General features: G+C 34.0%; 2 protein-coding genes and 1 pseudogene across 3 annotated transcripts; 1 reads left to right on the forward strand and 2 right to left on the reverse strand.

Moving 5' to 3' along the window:
- Positions 1-68: 68 nt before the first annotated feature.
- On the reverse strand, positions 69-9,487 carry LOC121229210 (probable anion transporter 6, chloroplastic). 2 transcript variants are annotated; one of them, XM_041112757.1, is made up of 15 exons: positions 8,892-9,487; positions 8,347-8,492; positions 7,908-8,007; positions 7,550-7,602; positions 6,598-6,672; positions 5,929-6,009; positions 5,604-5,671; positions 3,822-3,931; positions 2,192-2,307; positions 1,926-1,962; positions 1,492-1,587; positions 1,050-1,191; positions 867-919; positions 502-588; positions 69-406 (listed from the first exon to the last, which is right to left on the reverse strand). In XM_041112757.1, the coding sequence occupies exons 1-15, from the start codon at positions 9,291-9,293 to the stop codon at positions 305-307; spliced, it is 1,668 nt and encodes a 555-aa protein (XP_040968691.1). In that variant the 5' UTR covers positions 9,294-9,487; the 3' UTR covers positions 69-304. The 2 variants fall into 2 exon arrangements, with proteins under 2 accessions (XP_040968691.1, XP_040968692.1); XM_041112758.1 differs by having other exon boundaries at positions 863-919; positions 8,892-9,450.
- Positions 9,488-13,207: 3,720 nt separating this feature from the next.
- LOC121229213 (protein SRG1-like) lies at positions 13,208-14,996 on the forward strand (annotated as a pseudogene).
- A 222-nt stretch (positions 14,997-15,218) lies between these two features.
- LOC121229212 (pyrophosphate-energized vacuolar membrane proton pump) lies at positions 15,219-20,425 on the reverse strand. Its single transcript, XM_041112760.1, has 8 exons — positions 19,876-20,425; positions 17,843-18,417; positions 17,360-17,739; positions 17,186-17,272; positions 16,768-17,098; positions 16,001-16,411; positions 15,807-15,866; positions 15,219-15,706 (listed from the first exon to the last, which is right to left on the reverse strand). The coding sequence occupies exons 1-8, from the start codon at positions 20,135-20,137 to the stop codon at positions 15,500-15,502; spliced, it is 2,313 nt and encodes a 770-aa protein (XP_040968694.1). The 5' UTR covers positions 20,138-20,425; the 3' UTR covers positions 15,219-15,499.
- Positions 20,426-20,993: the final 568 nt, after the last annotated feature.

Here is a 20,993-nt window from a genome sequence, read left to right on the forward strand (position 1 = left end):
TTACTGATTGCAAGGTCTAATAAGCAACTGCCAAAAAAATTTGAGAACTGAATTTCGCGAAAAATATGTGGCCAAAACCGTTACCAGGATATACAAATTATATGAAGAAAATTGAAGTTTTAATCATACATGTATGTTTTCTATGCAGGTATATCTATATGAACAAACTGCCTACTATAACAAACATTGAACATGGTCGACTTCTACTTAGGCACAGTGGAGGGTCAATTTCGGATACCTCAAACAGTGTATATTGGTTTGGATGCTTCAACTGGGAGAAACAATGTAAGGCGCAGAAACGAGGTCAATCACTTTCCGAAAAGCTTTGAGGCTTACTGCTAGCGAAAGCCAACCAGACAATGGTACCAGTCAAGTAGAAGAATATGGATGGTGCAAATAATGACATCTGCACGGTACAAAAGTTTAATTATTATTTACAGAATTTGGGAGGGGACGGGAGAGGCATCATTTCCAGGCACAGATTCAGAAGATGAAACTTACACTCCATGAATGAGTTGAATCTAAAAGAAAACCAGTAAGGGCAACACCTACAATTCCAGGCACTGCTCCGACAGTGTTGGTAATACCCTACGAGAAAATTTTGAAGAAAGGATCATTTAGTGTTATTCATGGAGAAGTATACTTGAATTCAACTGTCTATGCATGAGTATTTCTTTCATGCTTATCCAGTCATTTAAGACTGCTGACAAACATGAGGAACAAAAAAACTAACAGAATCGGACCATCTATTGATAATGGCACGTAATTACATGTTGACCTTAACATAAAATACAAGATGATAGACTTAAGCACATTCTTTAAATGAATTTCAAGCTCGTTACCAACCAATTTGCAAACTTACATACCAAAAGTATACTTGCATATTCAGGTGATATATCTTGATGTGTACAATAAAGCCCTGCAAGCAATTGGGAGGTTGGGAGTAAGTATCGATACTGTATTTAGTGACCCGCAGCAAAGGCAGATCATGTAGAATAACTGTTAATTTTCCATAACTGGAACAAGGAACTAGCTGGATTAGTCATCACCTGACAAGGCAAAACTGGAGAGAGCTAGTCCACAGGAGAGAAATCCAACAATTTCCCATGGTTGCAGTCCTAGATCTAGAGAAGATAGAATCATGCAAGTAGCAGGAGACAAAAAGGAAATTGCCTGGCAGATCTTTCTCACCTGCATTCACAAAGTTAAGGCAATTAGTAAGGTTCAAATCACAAATAAGAATAGAACCTTCTAGGTAAGCCTATGTATGTTATATACCCACTGAGGTCCTTAAAATTTAAAGCTAAAAATTCCAAGGAACAATAAAATATCACAGCTCAGCTTATACAGATTCACACCAATGATAAACTAAGAATACATCCTATACAGATCATGGGCATGTCATATTATCTGTTGTAACATGAAACAACTCATTCAACAAACTCAGTGAATAATCATATAGAAAGTTATAATTCTCAGATGTCTTCATACCGTAGTGGTCTCAACTCCATTTGCAATTAGATTGTCAGCAAACTGTGCAGCTATGCTTGTTACAAAAACGGAAGCCAGGGGAGGAAGGATAGAAACCTGCAGTTACATAAATTATTGTTTGTAAGAACATAAATAATTCAATATTCAGTCTGAGACAGCACAGTAACCACAATAAGAACTAGGTGTATTTGAGGTAAAAATTTCACACAATTTCTGAGTTCAATATCATCATTCATAAGAGGAAACTACAGAATGGTTAGGTACAGAATTGGCTTCATTGTATTTTTTTCCTTTTTCTTTGAAAAATATGTACCATACATTTTCAAGCCAATAGAACTGACAAGACTTGAATGCCAAAGTTATTATTCTATTCTTCTGTAAATCTACAGAAGAATTCTCTAACAGAGTATAGAATATAGATATTTTAACCTTACCCATGCAGCTTCTCTCAAATTCAGATTCAGCTCCTCACTGCATGTCACCCAAAACAGAAGTTAAACTTCTACATGAGTGAAATAATATAACATGAAAAAAAAATGCAATATAGTTGCTATGTTTGTACACTTATTCTTGAACATTTTAGAGAAAGTAGAATAATGAGTATCCCTTAAGGCCAAAATATACAAAATTCACATTGGGATCACTTCCCTATTGAATGCTTTTATTAAAGGGATAAAATGCTGAGAAGCTGCGAACATACCTGAAAAAGGTAGGAAGCCAAGATAAACAAGTATAATGACCCCAACTCCCGCAAAAATGAGCATATATCATAGCCCATACAGCTGGACGTCGGAAAAAAGCCTTCCACGGTACATCCTATAAGACAAAAACAGATAAGAAACCAAGCATAACATGACCAAGGCCAATATAATGAAACATTAGAAAGCTGCTACTGATAAAATGAGATTGACAATAGTTTTCAATTGAGACAATTACAAGTTAGTTTTGTGATGATAACAACAGTAGTCCAAAAGACAATTGAACTACCGATTACTCAAGGCAAAATACTGCACACTTTTACATGACTTTTTTTTTTTTAATCATAAATCGAATTTTAAGTGATAAATCTAGTAAGCATATTCAGACGCTGCCAATAACCATGAACTAGATTGGTAAAGAATTCTATACCCCTTATGGCCAGCTGCTTCAGTATGAATAGAAAAGGCTCACACTTGAACGTAAAGGTCAAAATATTGTATAATCATAAAATAATGTCAATAAGTCCCAGGGATAGTGGTTTCAGTAGTTTTACTTAAACTGGCCAAGACAACTTAACTTGCTGCTAATGAAAAAAATCCACCAATATGCAAAATATTTGTTCTACAATATTATACCGCTCAACTAAAGATACCCTGAATTATCTAAGATTTTTGATAAGTTGACTTTCAAGTTAGAAAAATAGTTCATACAATCACTTAAAAGTCTATCTATTCTTGGGCATAGGCAGTGAGGTAAAAAAAAATGTGACAGCTAGTTACAATTTTGGCCCTATATACTAAAGGAAAATAAATCAGAAAAGCATGGTTGTGTGAAAATTAAATGAGGTTAGTTTTAATGAGATTGCTTCAACTTTAATTACTCCACAATGCTTATTTCGATAAAAAGCAATTAAGTGAAATGATATGTATTATAAGAAATGCAAATTTCCTGAACTTTCTTATAAGATAATGAAAAAGAAAGAAGCATTCATTACCATGATGATATGCCAAGTTTATAATAAAAAGTCCAGCATAACATGCTGAGTTACATTCTCATGATGGGTGCAACTCTGTCTACTGCATGCTGGAGTCACATATCAGAATCTTTTCCATAAACCCTAGCTACAAAAAGCATAGCACTAAAGATGCTAATCATTAATCAACTTAAACCCAACCATGGTTGATTGAACCGAACTCAATCAATTATCATGCAAGATTCATGTAATACATAGGCTGTTTAAGTTTGCTGAATGGTCAAAATGTCGGAGCATTTGACAAGCGCTATACATCCAATCATCATTACTTTACATTTTAGGTTAAGCACTAACTGATAAGGAGTAGAACCTATTAAGATATGGCTCTTAATAAGCTGGACATGCGGCCAGCATGTGTTCCACAAATCAGAACTGTTTTTCTAATGGAACTACTAGCAGTTTAATATACAGTTGAAGTAAACCAAAGCACAAGTGATCAAATAACCCAAACCAAATGAGAAAGGGTGCCTTAGACGATAAAAGTATCCACGAAAAGCTAAGGACATAAAAAACCATATAACTTCAAAATACACCTTTTTTTGTGGGGAAGACAAGTTTCCATTGTCAGGAAAAGGTAACTAAACATTAGACATCATACCTTCAGTGAGGCTCGCAACTCTTCTTGGGTGTTACTCCATGAAGTTTTTGTCTGAACTAATTCTTCTAGAGAATTATTCCACGACTTGTGCAGATTAGCAGATTGCAATGCTGTCATATACCAAAATTCAGGATCATTAATACATTAAAGAGGAAATCAAGGAAAAATGAAAGAGTGTGAAAGATCAAAAGTATTAATAATGTATAAAATAATCATTTCAGCATTATGTGATTAAATTTTACAGAACTCCATGGTTTGAGAATCTACTAATGTATTTAAGCACCTTGGAATATTTGTGAAATAATGTCACCATGTACCAGGTTTGTCCAGAGTCAACTATATGGTTCATACTGAGGCCTTTTCTCTATTCAATAATATTTAGTTTCCATTCATGTCCTTTTGTTTTTCTCTCCTGCTCTTGATTGATTACCACTGTGAGGCTCTCGAGTTTTAATAGGAGCATAATGGTCTAGTAGAAGGCACTCCTAGAGTAAAATTTTGAAAAAGGCACTTCAAGTAACTTGTCCGTATGTGGCTAAAGATTGTTGAGAAGGCAGATATAGATTAATCCTTCAATAATTCAAAAGTCAAGTACAAGTCAAATTCTATATTTGCACAGGCTTTAGATGCCTATCAGCATTTTGTTCTTGTTACTCCGAAAAGTTGCAAACTAGAAGGAAATATGACTATGAGTTCTTCATTGCATCCTTAGATGGCAGTGCAGAGGTTTGACATCTCCTTCCTAATGAAAAGGCCCTTGAAACTAAATTTCACTCCCTTTGAGGGCCTAGTTTCAAGTAAAGCTTGTTCAGTTGTCATTACCTATTTCTCTTCAGTTCATATTGGTGATCAAAGAGAGGTGGTGTAGTATTCGATCCTCGTCATTAAGATTTCACACATAATATCAGAAACAGTATTAGACATGTCAGACTGGAACAACCTTAAAATCAAGTAACTTCCAGATCTTTCTTTCTTCATTTCCTTTTCCTATATGATACCCAGGGTAAAGATAGAGTAGCCAGTGGAACAAATTTCAAATTATTATCTTATGTCTCCATCCGTTTGCAAAGAATTTCTCCTGCGAATGTGGAGCACAATCTCAAATCATTCACAATCATGAGCTGATATTCTAAGCAGAGGTTGTAGTCTTTGGGCCATGTAATAAGGCTTTTTGTTGAAGTGCATGGATGGATATTCTGGTAATATAATGAATACATAACAGTAGCAGCCTTAACAATTGTGCAAATATCTATGATGAAGGAAAAGAATCTTTATTCTTAGCAGTGGCAGCAGCATTCCGTTGAAATGTCGGATGCAGTGCACTTTGACCAATGTGATTGATGAGACAACAATAGAATTGATGTACATGTGGAAGGTAGCTTGTATGCTGTCTGTAGGAACATTCACAAAATAGCATATTGCATCCATGGTGGTGACAGCTACAACAGAGAAGTTGAAGGGGACAGCAAGAGTAATATTTTCAACAAGGGTCAGATACTTAACCAATGTAAGGAGTTAAAGATGAGCTAAATATAGAAGTTAAATCATATATCTTCCAAGTATCCATCAGCAGTTCACCAACCAATATAGTAATCACTAGTTAGTTACAAATGAACGTAGAAACAATTTATTAGTGTCATTGAAGAATAGAAGTACCATTATCTTAAATAGATCAGGAAAATGCTCAACATTTCATTATCCATATGATAGAAAAACAAAAACAAAAGCAATTCACTTTTTCAAATAAACAATAATGAACTTAAATAGGGAATGGATGCTTACGTGCAACATGCTCAACTTCAACTGCATCTGAAGCTAGCCCTTTTCCAAGAAAATGAAACCCCAAATACCTTCAATATTTTGGTCAAAAGGTTCAAGTCAGATTTCCATTCCATCATTGAACTAAATATTCAAAATAAAAAACCCTAAAAATTAGATTGCCCAAGAACTCTCTGAATCCAGATTCTTGGAACAAAGAAAAACCAACTTTTGACTTTTATGTTTAAGAAAAGATGTTCTCCTATATCTTTGCATATTGCACAGATAGAAAGAGCACCTACTCTAAACCAGAAGTAACATATTTGTAATCTTAAAGATAGTAACATACCACCATATCCCCAGTAAGCCAAATAAATAAAATACGGATTCCCACCCAAGGTTTTGGATGAGCGTCGGAGCTACAAGAAGCCTGCAACATTTTCAAACAAAGAAAAGATGACAAAAATTAAATTGAACACTCATTTAACCCAACTGACAGCATTCAACAAACAGAATTGTTGTTGGTACAGTTAGAACAGAAAAAACAATTTGATGGCTATCCACTAGCTTTAGTGTGATGATACAAAAATTAGTTTCCAGTTATGCATATGCTGATTGCATTCCTTTATTAAAAAATGGGCCTCTGGCAGCAACGAGATTCTATACATCCCAAAAATATAGTTCTGAAAGGATGTAAAAGAAAAAAAAAATACTTTTCATCAGCTTAAGAAGGTGGATTCTTGTTCTTCACAACACTCTAAATAAGGATAGATTTTTCCACTTTTTCTTCAAATTTAACCTACTTTTTTGCACACATGCAATTATTACTTTTTTCTGTTATCTCGATGAGGGTCATTACTCAATTGATTGGATGTTCCCCGTAGAAAAATTGTGAAGATACATTTTTGCACGCGTTGAAGTAAAAATTAAGCAATCTTTTTGGGTCCATAACATGCATCACTTAGTTGAGCATTAATATGTATTTACCTATTTAACATAAGACTCCAAGAAAACGTACCCTGTAACACTTCCTACACTTAACCCACCAAAGACAAATGATACAGCCCTGGACCGCTCTTCCAAAGGTATTGACCTGCATGTTGTGTTGGACAATATCAACAAAAGGAAACAAGCTAGATATGGTTAGGTATTTGGGGATGAATTATATCATAAAAAGTGCACTGCAGCAGAAGATATCCTTATGCTACACGGTCAGATGACAATATTAGATTCAAATTGCTTTCTAGTTTTGGAACACTATAAAAGTTAATCTGCAATTCTGCATCTCCAAGTGTAATTAGGTAAGTAGTGCAAAAAAAATTCTTCCCACAAGACGGGTACTTGATTCTTATCCTCCTGACCTGGAAATCAATCTCCCAAGGATTTATATGAACAATATAAGATTTAAATGATATATATAGCAGGTACATGACCATATACGTGTATAATATAAATGCCTGGATGACTTATGGATCTGTAATAGATTTACAGCGGTTGTTGAGAGATCTAAAACTTGAAAAGAATTTGACTTAATATAAAAATGGGGTAATAGAGTTTCAAAAGAGGACACTGGACTTGAGATCTCATCAAACAGAGTCCAAAAAAACCAATCGACATAAGCATACAGACAGATTTGTATGTAAATGATTTTACTAAAATATTAGCCAATAAACTCCAGCTTCAGCATGAATTATGCTAAACAATTTCTAGGGAAGCCTTCCACAACCCATCCTTTTTTGTTAACTAAAATTACAATGGGAAAAGGAGAACTGAAATGTGATGGTAGTAAAACCATGGCCAGGAGGTTTCAATTGACCAATGTACTGCATGTAGACAACTTGATACAACAAATTAAAAGTATAAATTTTGGGCAAATCTGCCATTTAAGGTTACTGGTTTGGTATTAGCAACCATCCATAGGTCATAAAACAACATGCTCATTGCTCTTAGAGTATGGATGTCACACATGCCTGGCAATAAGGTCTGTTGCAGCTGACGGAGAAACACCTTCTCCTATCCCGACCTAAATTTACAAAAAAGGCGATTCTTTTCAGAGTTGAGGCATACTAATTAGCATTTAACAAAAGAAGCTCCAGCATAATTGCAAAAACAATCATAAACATATCAATGAGCAATACATTAAACATCTGAACAGCTTGAGTGACACTTTATAATCAATGATATAATAATATAATCCAAGGTTCAGTATAATCAGAACACTTCTAGTTAAAAAATCAAGGGATTTAAATAAATGAAATAGTAATCCAAGCAATAAATAGATAATGAAAATTGAAGAAAAATACAAGGAAAAAAAAAAAGCCTACATACCAAAACCCTAGACAAAAGTAGTCCAGGCATGAATCCAGCTAGAACAGGAACAAGTGCTGTAGCCAAGGACCAAGCCAGTACTCCAATCTCAAGAACTTTTCTGCATCAATAAGAAGCTGGCAGGTAATAAGAAGTATATATGGGACTGTATCAAAACATTAAATTCGCTGTCCTTCAATAATCCCTGGAAGGCATCTTTTTTAAGATCAAACAAATGACAGTTTATTTGGACACAGTTTATTTCAACAGTTAGAATCTAGAGCCATAGACATCTTAGATGTTATATAATGAGGATAACTTTCCTTAACACTTTTGAATGGATGATTGAGAAAGAGCTCCATATATGGAGATGCTCTTGACTATTCGTTAATTCTAAAATCATCATGCATATGAAAGACTGCAGATTTGAACTAAACAGTCAAAGACTTAAAAAACTAACCTTCCACCAAAAAGCTTCGAAAGCCAACCCCCGGGCAATTGACTCAATGCATAACCCCAGAAGAACGATGATTGCACTACTCCGGCTACTGATGAATTCCACCCGAATTGATGTGACATTGGAATTATAGCAACACTCAAGTTCACCTATCCCATTTAGCAAATTCAACAAAATTAGTTCGACCTAAACATAAAAGTAAATAATGAAGACTCCAAGTGGTTGCTGTTTCTGCTACATAATTTTTTTTGCTATTTGCTTGTACTTCCAAATCAGTTGCTAAAAAGCAAAATTCATAATTGATTAAAGATTCCAAAATGATTAAAATTAGCCCCAAAGTTCTATAAGGAACAAAACACCATCATGGAGTTTTATGGAGGACATCATGCGTCACTGCAATAAAATTACATGTCTCAGAAAGACAATTACTTTGGCATCAAAAGTACAACTTTAACTTCATAAGATATACTTATGAAGTTATGAACTACAAACTGTTTGTCAAATTGTCTAAGAGACCAGGAACAAAGCAAAAGATGTCAAGAACCAACCTTATCCATGTTGCAAATAACAAAGGCAAGTGAAGTGGTACCAATGAGCTTATATCTCTGAGGAGTATTCTTCCATGGAGGCCAAACCAAATCAAAACCAGCTTCTTTAGACGCATTCTCCCGACCCAAACCTGTTTTTCTATCCAGTTCCTCAACACGTACCCCATTTACTAACCCGCCACCGCTAGCACCACCACCAACCTTTTCTATCTCGCCTTTAACATTCTCTTTCTCCTTGATACTACATAGAACATTGAAATTAAATCGATGCTTTGAAGGACTTAACTGCAACTGAAGATTCTTCCGTGAAGTTCTGTTTAAAAGGATTGAACTTTGGGAAGTGCTGGTATTATGAGAAAGAAAGCAGAAGTTATTATCTAATCGGGTGGTGAACTTTGCCATCTCTGTGTCTTTTCGTGTGTCTAAGAAACTGAGTTTAAGGATTCATGGTGAAAGTTGAAAGTATAAATGATTAGGAAGGAAAGAAAAGAGAAAGCGTATTGGTAAACTTGGTTAAAAAGCAAGGTGAGAGGACTTGAGGAGGCCACGAGGGAATGGATTTGTGGCCTGGGATTTGGCTTAAAATGGCATCTTTTGGAATATTTGGTTCTTGGGTTAAGTTTCATAGATTCGTGAAATCTGGGACATTGTACACTTGCCTTCTTCTGATTCGTCCTGGTGCCCTGTTTGCAAAAAGATGTAAATCATTAAAAAAAATTACAATGTGGTTACTAATATTTTTATTTTTCTTAATCAAGCAACTGTTAAAATCAAACCTTTTTAATTGATATAATAATTTTATTTTTCTATTTTTATGTTTTATATAATTTGATCACTATTTTATATTAAAATTATTTTAAAACTCAACTTTATTTAAAATTAAAAAATTATAGAAAAATAAAATCTCAAAAAATTTGTTATTTAAAAACTAATTTAAAACAAAAAAATTTAAATCTATTTCATGTTTCTTCAATATTTCTTAAATTCAAATTAATAATATCTTAAAGTTGAATTTCATGTCCTTGAAAAATATCCAAAGCAATATTATAATGTATTGTAAAATTAACATTGATGTAATTTTTTTAGCCAAAAAAATATAAAATATACCACAAAAATATTTGTTTTAATTGAAATCGAATTTTGATTTCATTCTAAATTACTTTTCAAAACTTGAATTTTGAAAACAAAATATAATTTGAAAAAAAAATTATAATGAAAAAGCTATATCAAGAGAATCAATAATTTTACTTAATTTCTTTTTCTTATTTTTTTTTAAGTATGGGTATCAATGTTTGTATATAAATAATACAAAGAGAAATTTGGAGTGTTTAAAAAAAATTCCTCATTTTCTCCCACTTTTATCTATTTTTTGAAATTTTTATTTACTTTTATTTGAATTTTAACTTTTAACTTTTCTAAAATTTTGAAGAAATTTGATTTTTTTATCATTTTATATATAATTAGGGTCAAATTGGAAAAAAAAGTATAAAAATAAAAAAACAATTTTAAAAATATTAATGATCAAATTATAATTTTTTTTAATTAAGTAACTAAAATAAAAATTTACTCTAAAAATTCGCATGGTAGGATAAAAACATGAAATACGAAATCTACTACTGCAATGCATCTGTAAGAACTTTGAACTGTACTTCGCTTTGATTTTAATTACTATTGAGTAATTATAGGTCGCAAATCATATTCACAAAACAGTTCGTTTTCTTACGATAAAGTGGTTGAATTGGATAATATTGACAAGATAAATTCCTTATTTGAACAATTTCTTAAACTGATGAGAAACGTTGGGTTAGCAGAAGCAAATATGAAGAAGCTCCATTATTACATGCTTTTTGGGTTAAGTTGAATGAACCGCCAAACTCTTATATTTCCTTTTATTCCAAAACCATGAATCAATCATCTGCAATTGGATTGATCTTTTTCTTGTACAAGAAACCATGCAATGCATGAACCCAAACCAGTAAATGCTACACTGTAATTTGATTCATTGCCATGTTGTAATAAATTTCAGGGTCAACAGTCCAAATCACAACACCGCATAACTTTGGCATTTATCGTAATTCATAATCACACCACAGCTACGAACTGTTTTATATCACCATTTACTCGATCCGGTTGCTAAGTCAAGCTATTAAAATGTCACATTCGTTATTCGAGTAACTACAATAATAACATATCAACAGAACAATTATAATGCATAAAAATATGATTTTCTAGCTTAACTGAGCTTAAAATGATATTTCGAAAGCTTTCTAAGTAGCCAAAACTCGATTAGGAACAAAAGGGTAAAGACGCAAACTGTCTGGAGCTCGTCTCGACTTTAGATTCCCTACGTCACAATGTGACATAGCTCGTCACGACCTCAAGAAATTCCTCATTGCAACGTTACTCTCTGATTTGAGCTCGTCGCAACTATAACATCTCGACATTGAAACGTCGACCCTGCAACTTCAAAACCTGTACATTTTGCTCCCTAACCACCTTAAACCACTTCCAAAGGTTATAACCCTTTCAAACAATCAATAACACAATACAAATATACCTTCTATCAACCTTAAGCATTACTCAAATCATCAAGAAACAACTTTGAACACATCCAAAATACAAAGTATGAAATGAAGATCATTATCCAACAATTTCATCATTTAGTTTTCATATATATATATATATATAATATTCTCAATGGAGTCCTATGTACATGTCAAATTTATACCCAAATTTTAAATTTATACTTTCTCCAAAACTTAAGATGTGCTGAGATAAGTTGAAGGCGATCTTTACCTTTTAACTTTAAAAAGAATCTTCACTTACGGATTTGAAAGAAATGCGTTAAGCTCATGAGAGCTTAGTAAGTATATCAAGAGTTATACAATATAGTTAAAATTTATTTCTTATATATTCATGGATAGATATACAAACATGATTATATATATTACTAGCATTAATCTCTAACCTAGTGCACAAATTTATTTAAAAAAAACTACAATTAGATGTCATTTCACACCATACAAGCCACTTACCTTTACTACATACTACGTACTACTACGTACTATCCACTTGCCTTTTTAATTCAATTGCCTAATTGTAAACTTAATAGAACACAATAGGATATACATGAATGTCAATAAGATGCACCAAAATGCCATTATTTTTCGCACAGACATGCAGATATCACTTTGCACCAAAGTGCCCCTCACTTGCACCGTAATACCGCTTTCACTTACACACTTAGGCACTTTTTTAATAACATGCCATTTATATTCTACTAATTCTCATTTTATCCACTTGAGCATATAACATACATTTTCACTGCATTTACTCATCAATTAAAAAAACCAATTCAATCCTTACTATTTTTATGATTTAGTTCTTTTTTATATAAAATCAACAACAATAAATATTCACTTAACATTTATTACATCAACATCTCACTCAAATGCTTGACATATATATATATATCACTAATTTAAACTTTTCAATATCTACAATTTAGTCATGTTTCAACAAAGTCACCACACACAATATTTTCAGTTTACTATATGAATACGCTTCACTTAAAAAAATATCATGTTTCAAACTATAATTTTCAAGTACTAATATATATCCTATGAATATTACTAAAACAAATTATTAAGTTTTTATTTAGAGTTTAATTATGCAATGTAAAATTCTTGATATACTTACAACAAAATGCTTGAATATCTCTTCCTTCACACGTTTGTTATTTCTTTACCTTTAATTCCAATTTAATCTTCACTATTTTCTCCTTCTCTTCATAAACACAATACATATATAACATTTAATATCAAAACAAAAATCACACACTATTTCCATTAATTTTGATAAAGTAAATATAAATCCCTAGCTCTTTCTTTTTCTCTCTTCTAGCTAGCTCCTCAAAAAAAAAGCTGGCCATGAAGATTCTCTTATGATTTCCTTTAAAATTTATGAAGAAATTTTAGAGTTTAAAGCTTGGAAATAGTTGAAAATGGTGAGGGACTAAAATGAAAGAAATGAAAACTTAGGAAAAATGGAGGGAGACGTGAAAGGAAAGCTAGAGAAGATGATGATTTATTTTTCCTTCATCTTTCGTTTTTCTACAACTTCTTATGAAAATATCTCCCATCATCCTTTTTTTAATATTTAAATATTTAATTAATCAAATCATCATCATTAGCAATGAATGGTTACAATGGTAACCATTTAACTCTCAGTTCCATCCACAATTTCATGTACCATCATGGTCAATTTATCCTTTTAAGTCCTTCCTCTTTTTTCATTTATTTAATCTAGTATTTTCTTATTTCAATTTTTTATCCTATAGCCCGACTCTTCTCACACCTTTACAATTTAATATATTCTTTACATAATTTTCCTACCTTCAAAAGTCTTCCTAATTTCCTATAATACTCAATTACTTTCTTCACTAATATTAATAATTTTTATTATTGTCTACTCCGAAATTTTCAATCATGACCGGCATGCCTCTGTCTCTTCATGGGTTTCCATTGCCTAAAAGTGTTCAAGAGATGTCGATGAACGGTGATGAACCACCCCCAGAATTTCATGCTAAAGATGGCAGTTTTGGATGCATTGGTTCTTCTGATCTTTCTGCATCAGTTTCAGGTGGTCTTCTGTCATCCTCAAAAGATGAACAGGGAAAACTAAGATTGGCTCTCTGTTCTGGAGGATGTTTCCAGGTTCTATATATTCTCTCTTCAAAAGTCCATAGAAATTTCATTTAACTCTCATGAATCTTAATCAAACCACATTTTCCTCTTGAAATTGTGTTGTGTTTCAGGCTATTGGCCATGGGATTTCCAATTCATTTCTAAACAAAGTCCGTGGAGTTGCAAAACAGTTTTTTCAACTTCCGCAGGAAGAGAAGCAGAAGTATTCCAGAGCAGCTAATTAGGTTGAGGGTTATAGCTATGATTTGGTAGTCTCAGAAAAGCAAGTTCTTGACTGGAATACTCGCTTGTTTCTTAGGGTATTTCCTGAACATCAAAGAAAGCTCAATCTTTGGCCAGCAAACCCAGATAAATTCAGGCATGCATGTTTCTTACTTAGCTAGGTTTCGCAAATATTTCTCAAGTACAGTTTTGCAGTCTAGTGGTATGTGATTTGTTCAGATCTTACACTTTCTAGAAGAACCGTGAGCTATGAGTTGAATTCTTGCAGAGAGGTCTTGCATGAATATTCCATCAAGCAAAAGCAACTGGTGGATCTTCTCTTTAAGGCCATGGCGAAATCACTTGCCTTAGAAGAGAATAGTTTCTCTGACCAGTTTGGCGACAATCCAGTGATGCATGTCAGGTTTAACTTTTATCCACCCTGTACAAAGACCAGACAAGGTTCTTGGGTTGAAGCCACATTCAGACAGATCATGGATTACAGTCTTTTTGCAAGACGAACTAGTGGAAGGCCTTCAATTTGTTAAAGATGAAAAATGGATCACAGTTCCTGTCATTCCTCATGCACTTGTTGTCAACCTTGGTGACCAAATGCAGGTAATATCTCATTAAGCATACTTGCATCTAATATCTCTACACTATATAAGAGAGCTTCAAAAGAAAAAGCAATGCATTGTTAGTTTAATCTGCGTTAATTGATGCAGATAATGAGTAACGGAATCTTCAAGAGTCCAGTTCACAGGGTGGTGACAAACGCAGACAAGTTGAGGATATCAGTAGCAATGTTTAATGAGGTAGAGCCAGAAAAGGAGATTGGACCTGTTGAAGGATTGATAGACGAAAAAAGGTCAAGGTTATATAGGAATGTGAAAAATTATGCTTCTTTCAACCATGAATGCTTTCAGAAAGGCAAAGTACCACTTGAGGAAGTAAAATTTCATGCATAGAGTATGTGATCATCTAGTGATTAAGGCCTTTTTTCTAGATTCACATTTCCTGCATGCATGTGTTGTGAAGTGCCTGCATCTGCAAGAATGTATAACTAGTGTTTTAATGTTACTGGTGTGACATTGACATTAATAACAAAAACGGTTGTATGAAAGGCCATTTCTTGCAAGTTCCATGTCGAGATGGGACCAGCTGAATGTGACTGACGAAAAAAGGAAACTTCTATCAACGTTGAGTGCTTGGAAACTGGAAAAATAGCAATCGTTACTGTTTAAATATAGAATGCCATGATTATTTTAACTAATTTGCTCCAACAATTGGGTTTTCAGACACTTCTCTATCGACAAAACATCTTGGGGAGGTCAATTGCTTGTTCCTCCATGACAATGTGGTTTCATATCGTTCAAAGTGCTCATTCATCATTAAAATAGCTCATGACAGGAAATTCAGAGAAGCAAAAAAAAACATTCTTCATTGAACAAAACAGTAACAATAGTAACAATGTGGTTTCAACTCTTTTCCTAGATTGACCATAATCATCATCATCATCAACAACAACATCAATGTCGTTGTTACAAAGGGTAAACTTTTACTACCAATATGACTTTAAAGAGGAAATGATCTCTAGAGTCAAAATGTGCTACGACCTAAATATACTTCAAAATGAAAATTATAAGAGAATAACAGACAGGTATCGGAAATGGTAGACTAGTAGCCGATGTTTGTCTTCACTTAAAATATCTTAAAAAGCAGCCCACCATGTGTAGCAAAGAAGGGAGCAAAGACAAGAGATTCAACAGCCATTAGCTTGATGAGGATGTTCAGCGATGGCCCAGATGTATCCTTTAAAGGGTCACCAATGGTGTCACCAATAACGGCAGCCTTATGTGGATCTGAACCTTTGGGACCAAGAGTTTTTGCATGTTCAGAAGCACCAGCCTGCATTCAACACCAAAATCCAAAAGCATAAATATAAAACTATTGTTTTGAAACGCCAATCAAAGGAGCGGCTCATGGAAGTCAGTAAAATTATGGATACCTCAATATACTTCTTGGCATTATCCCAAGCACCTCCTGTGTTGGATGCAGAGATAGCAATCTGCAAATGTTACCAAGACAGAGAAAAGATTAGGATGAACCCTTCTATAGGAAATATTTCATGCAGTAAGTTATAACATGTGATTCCAATCACAAAGCTCTGGTAATACAGAATCCTAGAACTGTTAACATTACCTGGACACCAGAGACAAGAGATCCAGCGAGGACACCAGAGAGAGTTTCCACGCCAAAAAAGATCCCAACAACAAGGGGTGTGAGCATAACAAGGGCACCAGGTGGGATCATTTCTTTGATTGAAGCATCAGTAGAGATCTTAACACAGGTAGCATAGTCAGGTTTAGCAGTACCCTCCATGAGACCTGGGATTGTGTTGAATTGCCTGCGCACTTCCTCAACCATCTTCAAAGCTGCACTTCCCACACTCTTCATGGTCATAGCAGAAAACCAGTAAGGAAGCATTGCCCCGACAAGCAAGCCAATAAAAACTTTAGGGGTCAATACATCAACTGTTGAAATAGCAGCACGGCTCACAAAAGCACCAAAGAGGGCAAGGGACACAAGGGCAGCTGAACCAATGGCGAAACCCTGGAAAGAAATGCAATGTTCAAATGAATATCTTCATATGAAAACTACTTCTCAAAGTTACAAACTACAGAAAAAATCATAGCTGGTCAATGAAAAATACTCATGGTTCTGAAAACAAGATACTGAATAACTCTTAGAATTCAACTAAATTAAGGTAAAAAATTAGGAGAAGAAGAGCAAGTACAAGGTCCTTCAATGGACCAATGCAACACTTTACCAAAGACGCCAGTGTCAACCAAAACAAATAAACCTGAATTAGAACTTGTTATGTAGAACCAACCCAGATATGCCACAAATCAAATAAAATGAGAAAACAATCCAAGTGCTCAAGTAAGAAAAAAATAATAATAACAGACCTTTCCAATAGCAGCAGTGGTGTTTCCAGCAGCATCAAGAGCATCCGTTCTCTCTCGTATTCTGTGGCTCATGCCAGCCATCTCAGCAATACCTCCAGCATTGTCACTGATAGGACCATAAGCATCAATAGCCAGTCCAGTAGCTATGGTGCTCAGCATTCCAAGGGCAGCAACAGCAATGCCATACATAGCAGCAAAGCTAAAACTAACAAAAATACTGACTGCAATAGCAAATATAGGAATAATGCAAGACTTGTAACCCAATGCAAGGCCGAAAATAACATTAGTTGCTGCTCCAGTTCTGCAGGAATCAGCAACATCTTGTACAGGACTACATGATAAAGCACAGGGTATGTTAAAATCAATAAGAATAGAGGATGAGTCAAGGAAAATAAATAGCACCATCAAGGCTAGATACCTGTATGCGTTACTGGTATAGTATTCGGTTACAAAACCAATAATTAGACCAGCCCAAAGACCAACAGCAACACATAAGAATAGTTGCCTGCAGAAGAAACTCAATGTTAAACACTCATTCTAATGCAATCATGTGACTGTTGATATTTGTCTAAAAGAAACACCAAGTGCTTACCAGTTCTTGACAACTTTCTGATCTCCAAAGTTGAAAATGGTAAAGGAAGATGGAAGAGCTACCCAACTAACAACCCCGATTCCAATAGTCATGAGAACAGTGGATATGATAAGTTGCCTCTTCAATGATGGCTCAATTTCCTTAACAGCCTTGATTTCAAAGAAATCAGTTGCAAATAAGGTTGTGATTAAACAAACAATGATACCAACAGAACTTATGATGAGAGGATATAACATTGGAGTGAACTCATGATTGATGCCAAAAGAAGAGATGGAAGCAACAACAAGTGCAGCACAAGATGATTCAGCATAGGAACCAAAAAGATCAGATCCCATTCCAGCTATATCACCAACATTATCTCCAACATTGTCAGCAATAACCTGAAAACACGGGAGCAACTCAGTTACAACCCAAGATGAGGAACCAGAACTCATATTTAGAATATCTAGAGCTATAACATATTTGTAGATACATGTTACTTACAGCTGGGTTTCTAGGGTCATCCTCAGGAATGTTCCTTTCCACCTTGCCAACAAGATCAGCACCCACATCAGCAGCTTTGGTGTAGATGCCTCCACCAACTCTACCAAAAAGAGCCATGGATGAACCTCCAAGCCCATAACCAGTGATCGCCTCAAAAAGACCACCCCAATCATCACCATAGTAGATCTTGAATAAGTTGATGGCAATGTAGAGCACCAGAAGGCCATTTGCAGCAAGAAGAAAACCCATGACAGCACCAGATCTAAATGCAGTGATAAATGCCTTTCCAACTCCCTTTCTTGCCTCCAGGGTGGTTCTAGCATTTGCATAGGTAGCAATCTTCATTCCAAGAAAGCCAGAAACAACTGAAGTGACAGCACCAAGTAAGAAAGATATTGTGCTGAATGCAGCAGTGGCAAGAGCAGGCTTGCAAATCCTAGATTGGTCATATGTGCAAGGCTGACTCTTTGTGCTGAAAGCCTCTACCGAACCAAGGAAGACAAAAATCAAGATTGCAAAAGCAACCATAAAAATGCCAACATACTGGTACTCAGTGAAAAGAAACGAGGTTGCACCTGTAAATTCATAAATCCAAAAATTAGCTAACTTGGAAAGTCTTTCCAAAAGTGTCAACAGAAAAGGCAATACACAGAGCAACTAGACATACAAGTAATCTTTTGTAACAAAATAATATTTTTGTGACAATGTCTCTACTACAAGCTAAAGTTTTCTTAATACCATCCATGCTGCTTCGACAGATTGCCAAAAACAATGACATAACAGATAGAATTGAAATAATTGCCTCCAACAGAAAACTAATTGCATTTGTTACACAACATTTTGTTGACATAGCAAATGCATTTCAGAAACAGTAACATTAAAATATTAAGAAAAAACAAATTAAGTTTCTCAAAACCCAAAAACAAACCGGGAAATGGGCCACCAGAAAGTAATTCATTGTATTACAACCTTGGAAGCATAGAAATCATTCAAAAGCATCTCACTTTCCAAAAGTGAAATAAAGTGTTAAGCATATCAAATCATGAAATAGTGCATCATTTGCTTAAGTCAGATTTTACTATTATAAATATTTCAGACAAAAGTATAATTAAATCATCCAACGTGTATGTCTTTGTTAAGTAAGGCTTTCAAAATGAACAAACTTAAGAGTTCTGTTCACTGAAACTTAATCCATGCCCCATATAAAGTAAGAATTCCAGATCTGCTACAAATTCAACAAAAAGTAAAAGAAACAATATCTTGTATATATATAAACAACAAACAAACAATCCCGGGAGGTATCAACATTCATTCTTCCATAAATTCTCAATCTGCTAATAAATCAGTAGGAAATAAGGGTTTCACATAGTAAGTAGGCAATTATAAGCAAATGTCCAAAGTTCTTCAATGCCATTTCAATACATCGTGTGCTACGAAACCTAAAACTAAAAAAAAACACTAAATTGATGATGATAAAGAGATGTAATAAATAAATACGTGGGGTCTAAACTTAAGATTCATTGAAGCACATATTTTATACGAAGATAGCTTGCAGATGCTGTAGTTTTTCATGGATTTTCAATATAAAAGAGCAGACATCTGGCTTTTTTTAATAAAAAAATACAAACACTTTTAACATGGAAAAACATGAAGAAACATAAAGCTCGTGCTCCAGAACTCTTTCTTCTTCCCCGTAATAATTCATAAAACATCACAAAACATTTGCAGAGAAACCGAAAACAAAAAAATCCATCAACAAAAAATTTGATGAAACACAATGTGAAACAAAAGATCTAAACTTGAAGAACAAAACAAACCAAAATATTTCACAACAAGAAAAAAGAAAGTTTCATTTTTAGTCAAAAAAGCCATTTCAGTTAACTAATTCGAACACGCAAACGGCCAAAAAAACACAAAAACATTCACGGAAACCCAATATCAAAAAAATCAAATCATACCAAATATAAAGAATATTAATAAAAAAACAGATCTCATGCACTGAAAAGAGAAAAAAAAATGACAAGAGCAACAACCTTCAGAAATGGCGCTTTGAATTTCAGCACATTTAAGAACAACATTATGATCATTAAGTCCTTCCTCTTCTTCAATGAGGTAATCGGCGCAGTCATTTTTTCCACCCGCACCGTTGTTTCTAGGAGAACCCGGGTCTCGACCAGGAGAGAGCTTCACCTTGGAAACGAGAACCCATTGTAGGAGAGAAAAGGCAATTCCAATCACGGCGCAAACTGGAATTAAGATCTCGGTTCCGAGATCTGATAAAATAGAAGCCCCCATTCTCAAATACCACGAAATGCAAAGTTATGACCGACGGGGGAGAGAGGGATAAAGCGTAAATTGTTTTTCAATGAGAGAATGAAAAAATGGCGGATAAGTGAGTGTTTATATACACCAAAAGTTTGCGGTGGAAAGTGGAAACTAAAATTAATGGAAGGGATTTTGTGAAAATTAAAGATTTAATTTCCTTCTTTCATTTTTTTTCCTATTATTACTTTCCAAAAATTGTAATAAAATCAAAATAGGGTAAAAGGAAATTAATATACATTGAATCCTGAATTTCGTGTTAACATAATGTACCCTCCCACTAGTTGTTGTCATTTTACTACTCATTTGACAAATGAATCGTGTCCTACGTATATGTGGTTTATGAATTATTTGATTTTATCTTCCCACATGTTCATTTATTAAATCAAATTTATGTTTAATTATTTGCTGGATGATTTTTTTTCATTAAGTATTTATTTATTTTAAAAAGTATAATTTTTAAGTATTAATAAAATAATCCTACCTCATTAAATTTTAAAGATAACAAAGTATTGTTATTCATCTATCTATGTCTATTATCTTATCCAACTTAAGTTAACTTTAATTAAATTACTTAAAATAATTAAAATATTCAAATTAAAAATTAACTGATCAATGACGATCAACGCCCCGTGTTTATGTGGCTTTTTTGCCATCTGTTACTATGTGATTGAGCTACTCATAGCCCCTCCTCAATTTATAAGTGAAAGAATCAAACGCATTCGAACTCATGTCTTCATTTCTTGACAATAATACTCATGTCAATTAAATTAAGACTTAATTGGTAAGTTTATGTATCATTTTCGACTATAAATAAATTCAGATATCA

Source organism: Gossypium hirsutum, chromosome A05 (assembly GCF_007990345.1).
Source record: "Gossypium hirsutum isolate 1008001.06 chromosome A05, Gossypium_hirsutum_v2.1, whole genome shotgun sequence".
In the NCBI taxonomy this organism is placed as follows: domain Eukaryota; kingdom Viridiplantae; phylum Streptophyta; class Magnoliopsida; order Malvales; family Malvaceae; genus Gossypium; species Gossypium hirsutum.

Coding starts and splice junctions, on each gene's coding strand:
- LOC121229210 (XM_041112757.1), bottom strand. CDS start 9,293: ATGGCAAAGTTCACCACCCGATTAGATAATAACTTCTGCTTTCTTTCT. Junction 5,672..5,928: donor GGCTTACTGGGGATATGGTG/GTATGTTACTAT, acceptor AAAATATTGAAG/GTATTTGGGGTTTCATTTTC. Junction 1,192..1,491: donor ATGGAGTTGAGACCACTACG/GTATGAAGACAT, acceptor TTGTGAATGCAG/GTGAGAAAGATCTGCCAGGC.
- LOC121229212 (XM_041112760.1), bottom strand. CDS start 20,137: ATGGGGGCTTCTATTTTATCAGATCTCGGAACCGAGATCTTAATTCCA. Junction 17,740..17,842: donor ATGACCCTAGAAACCCAGCT/GTAAGTAACATG, acceptor CCGTGTTTTCAG/GTTATTGCTGACAATGTTGG. Junction 15,867..16,000: donor CTCTTGTCTCTGGTGTCCAG/GTAATGTTAACA, acceptor TAACATTTGCAG/ATTGCTATCTCTGCATCCAA.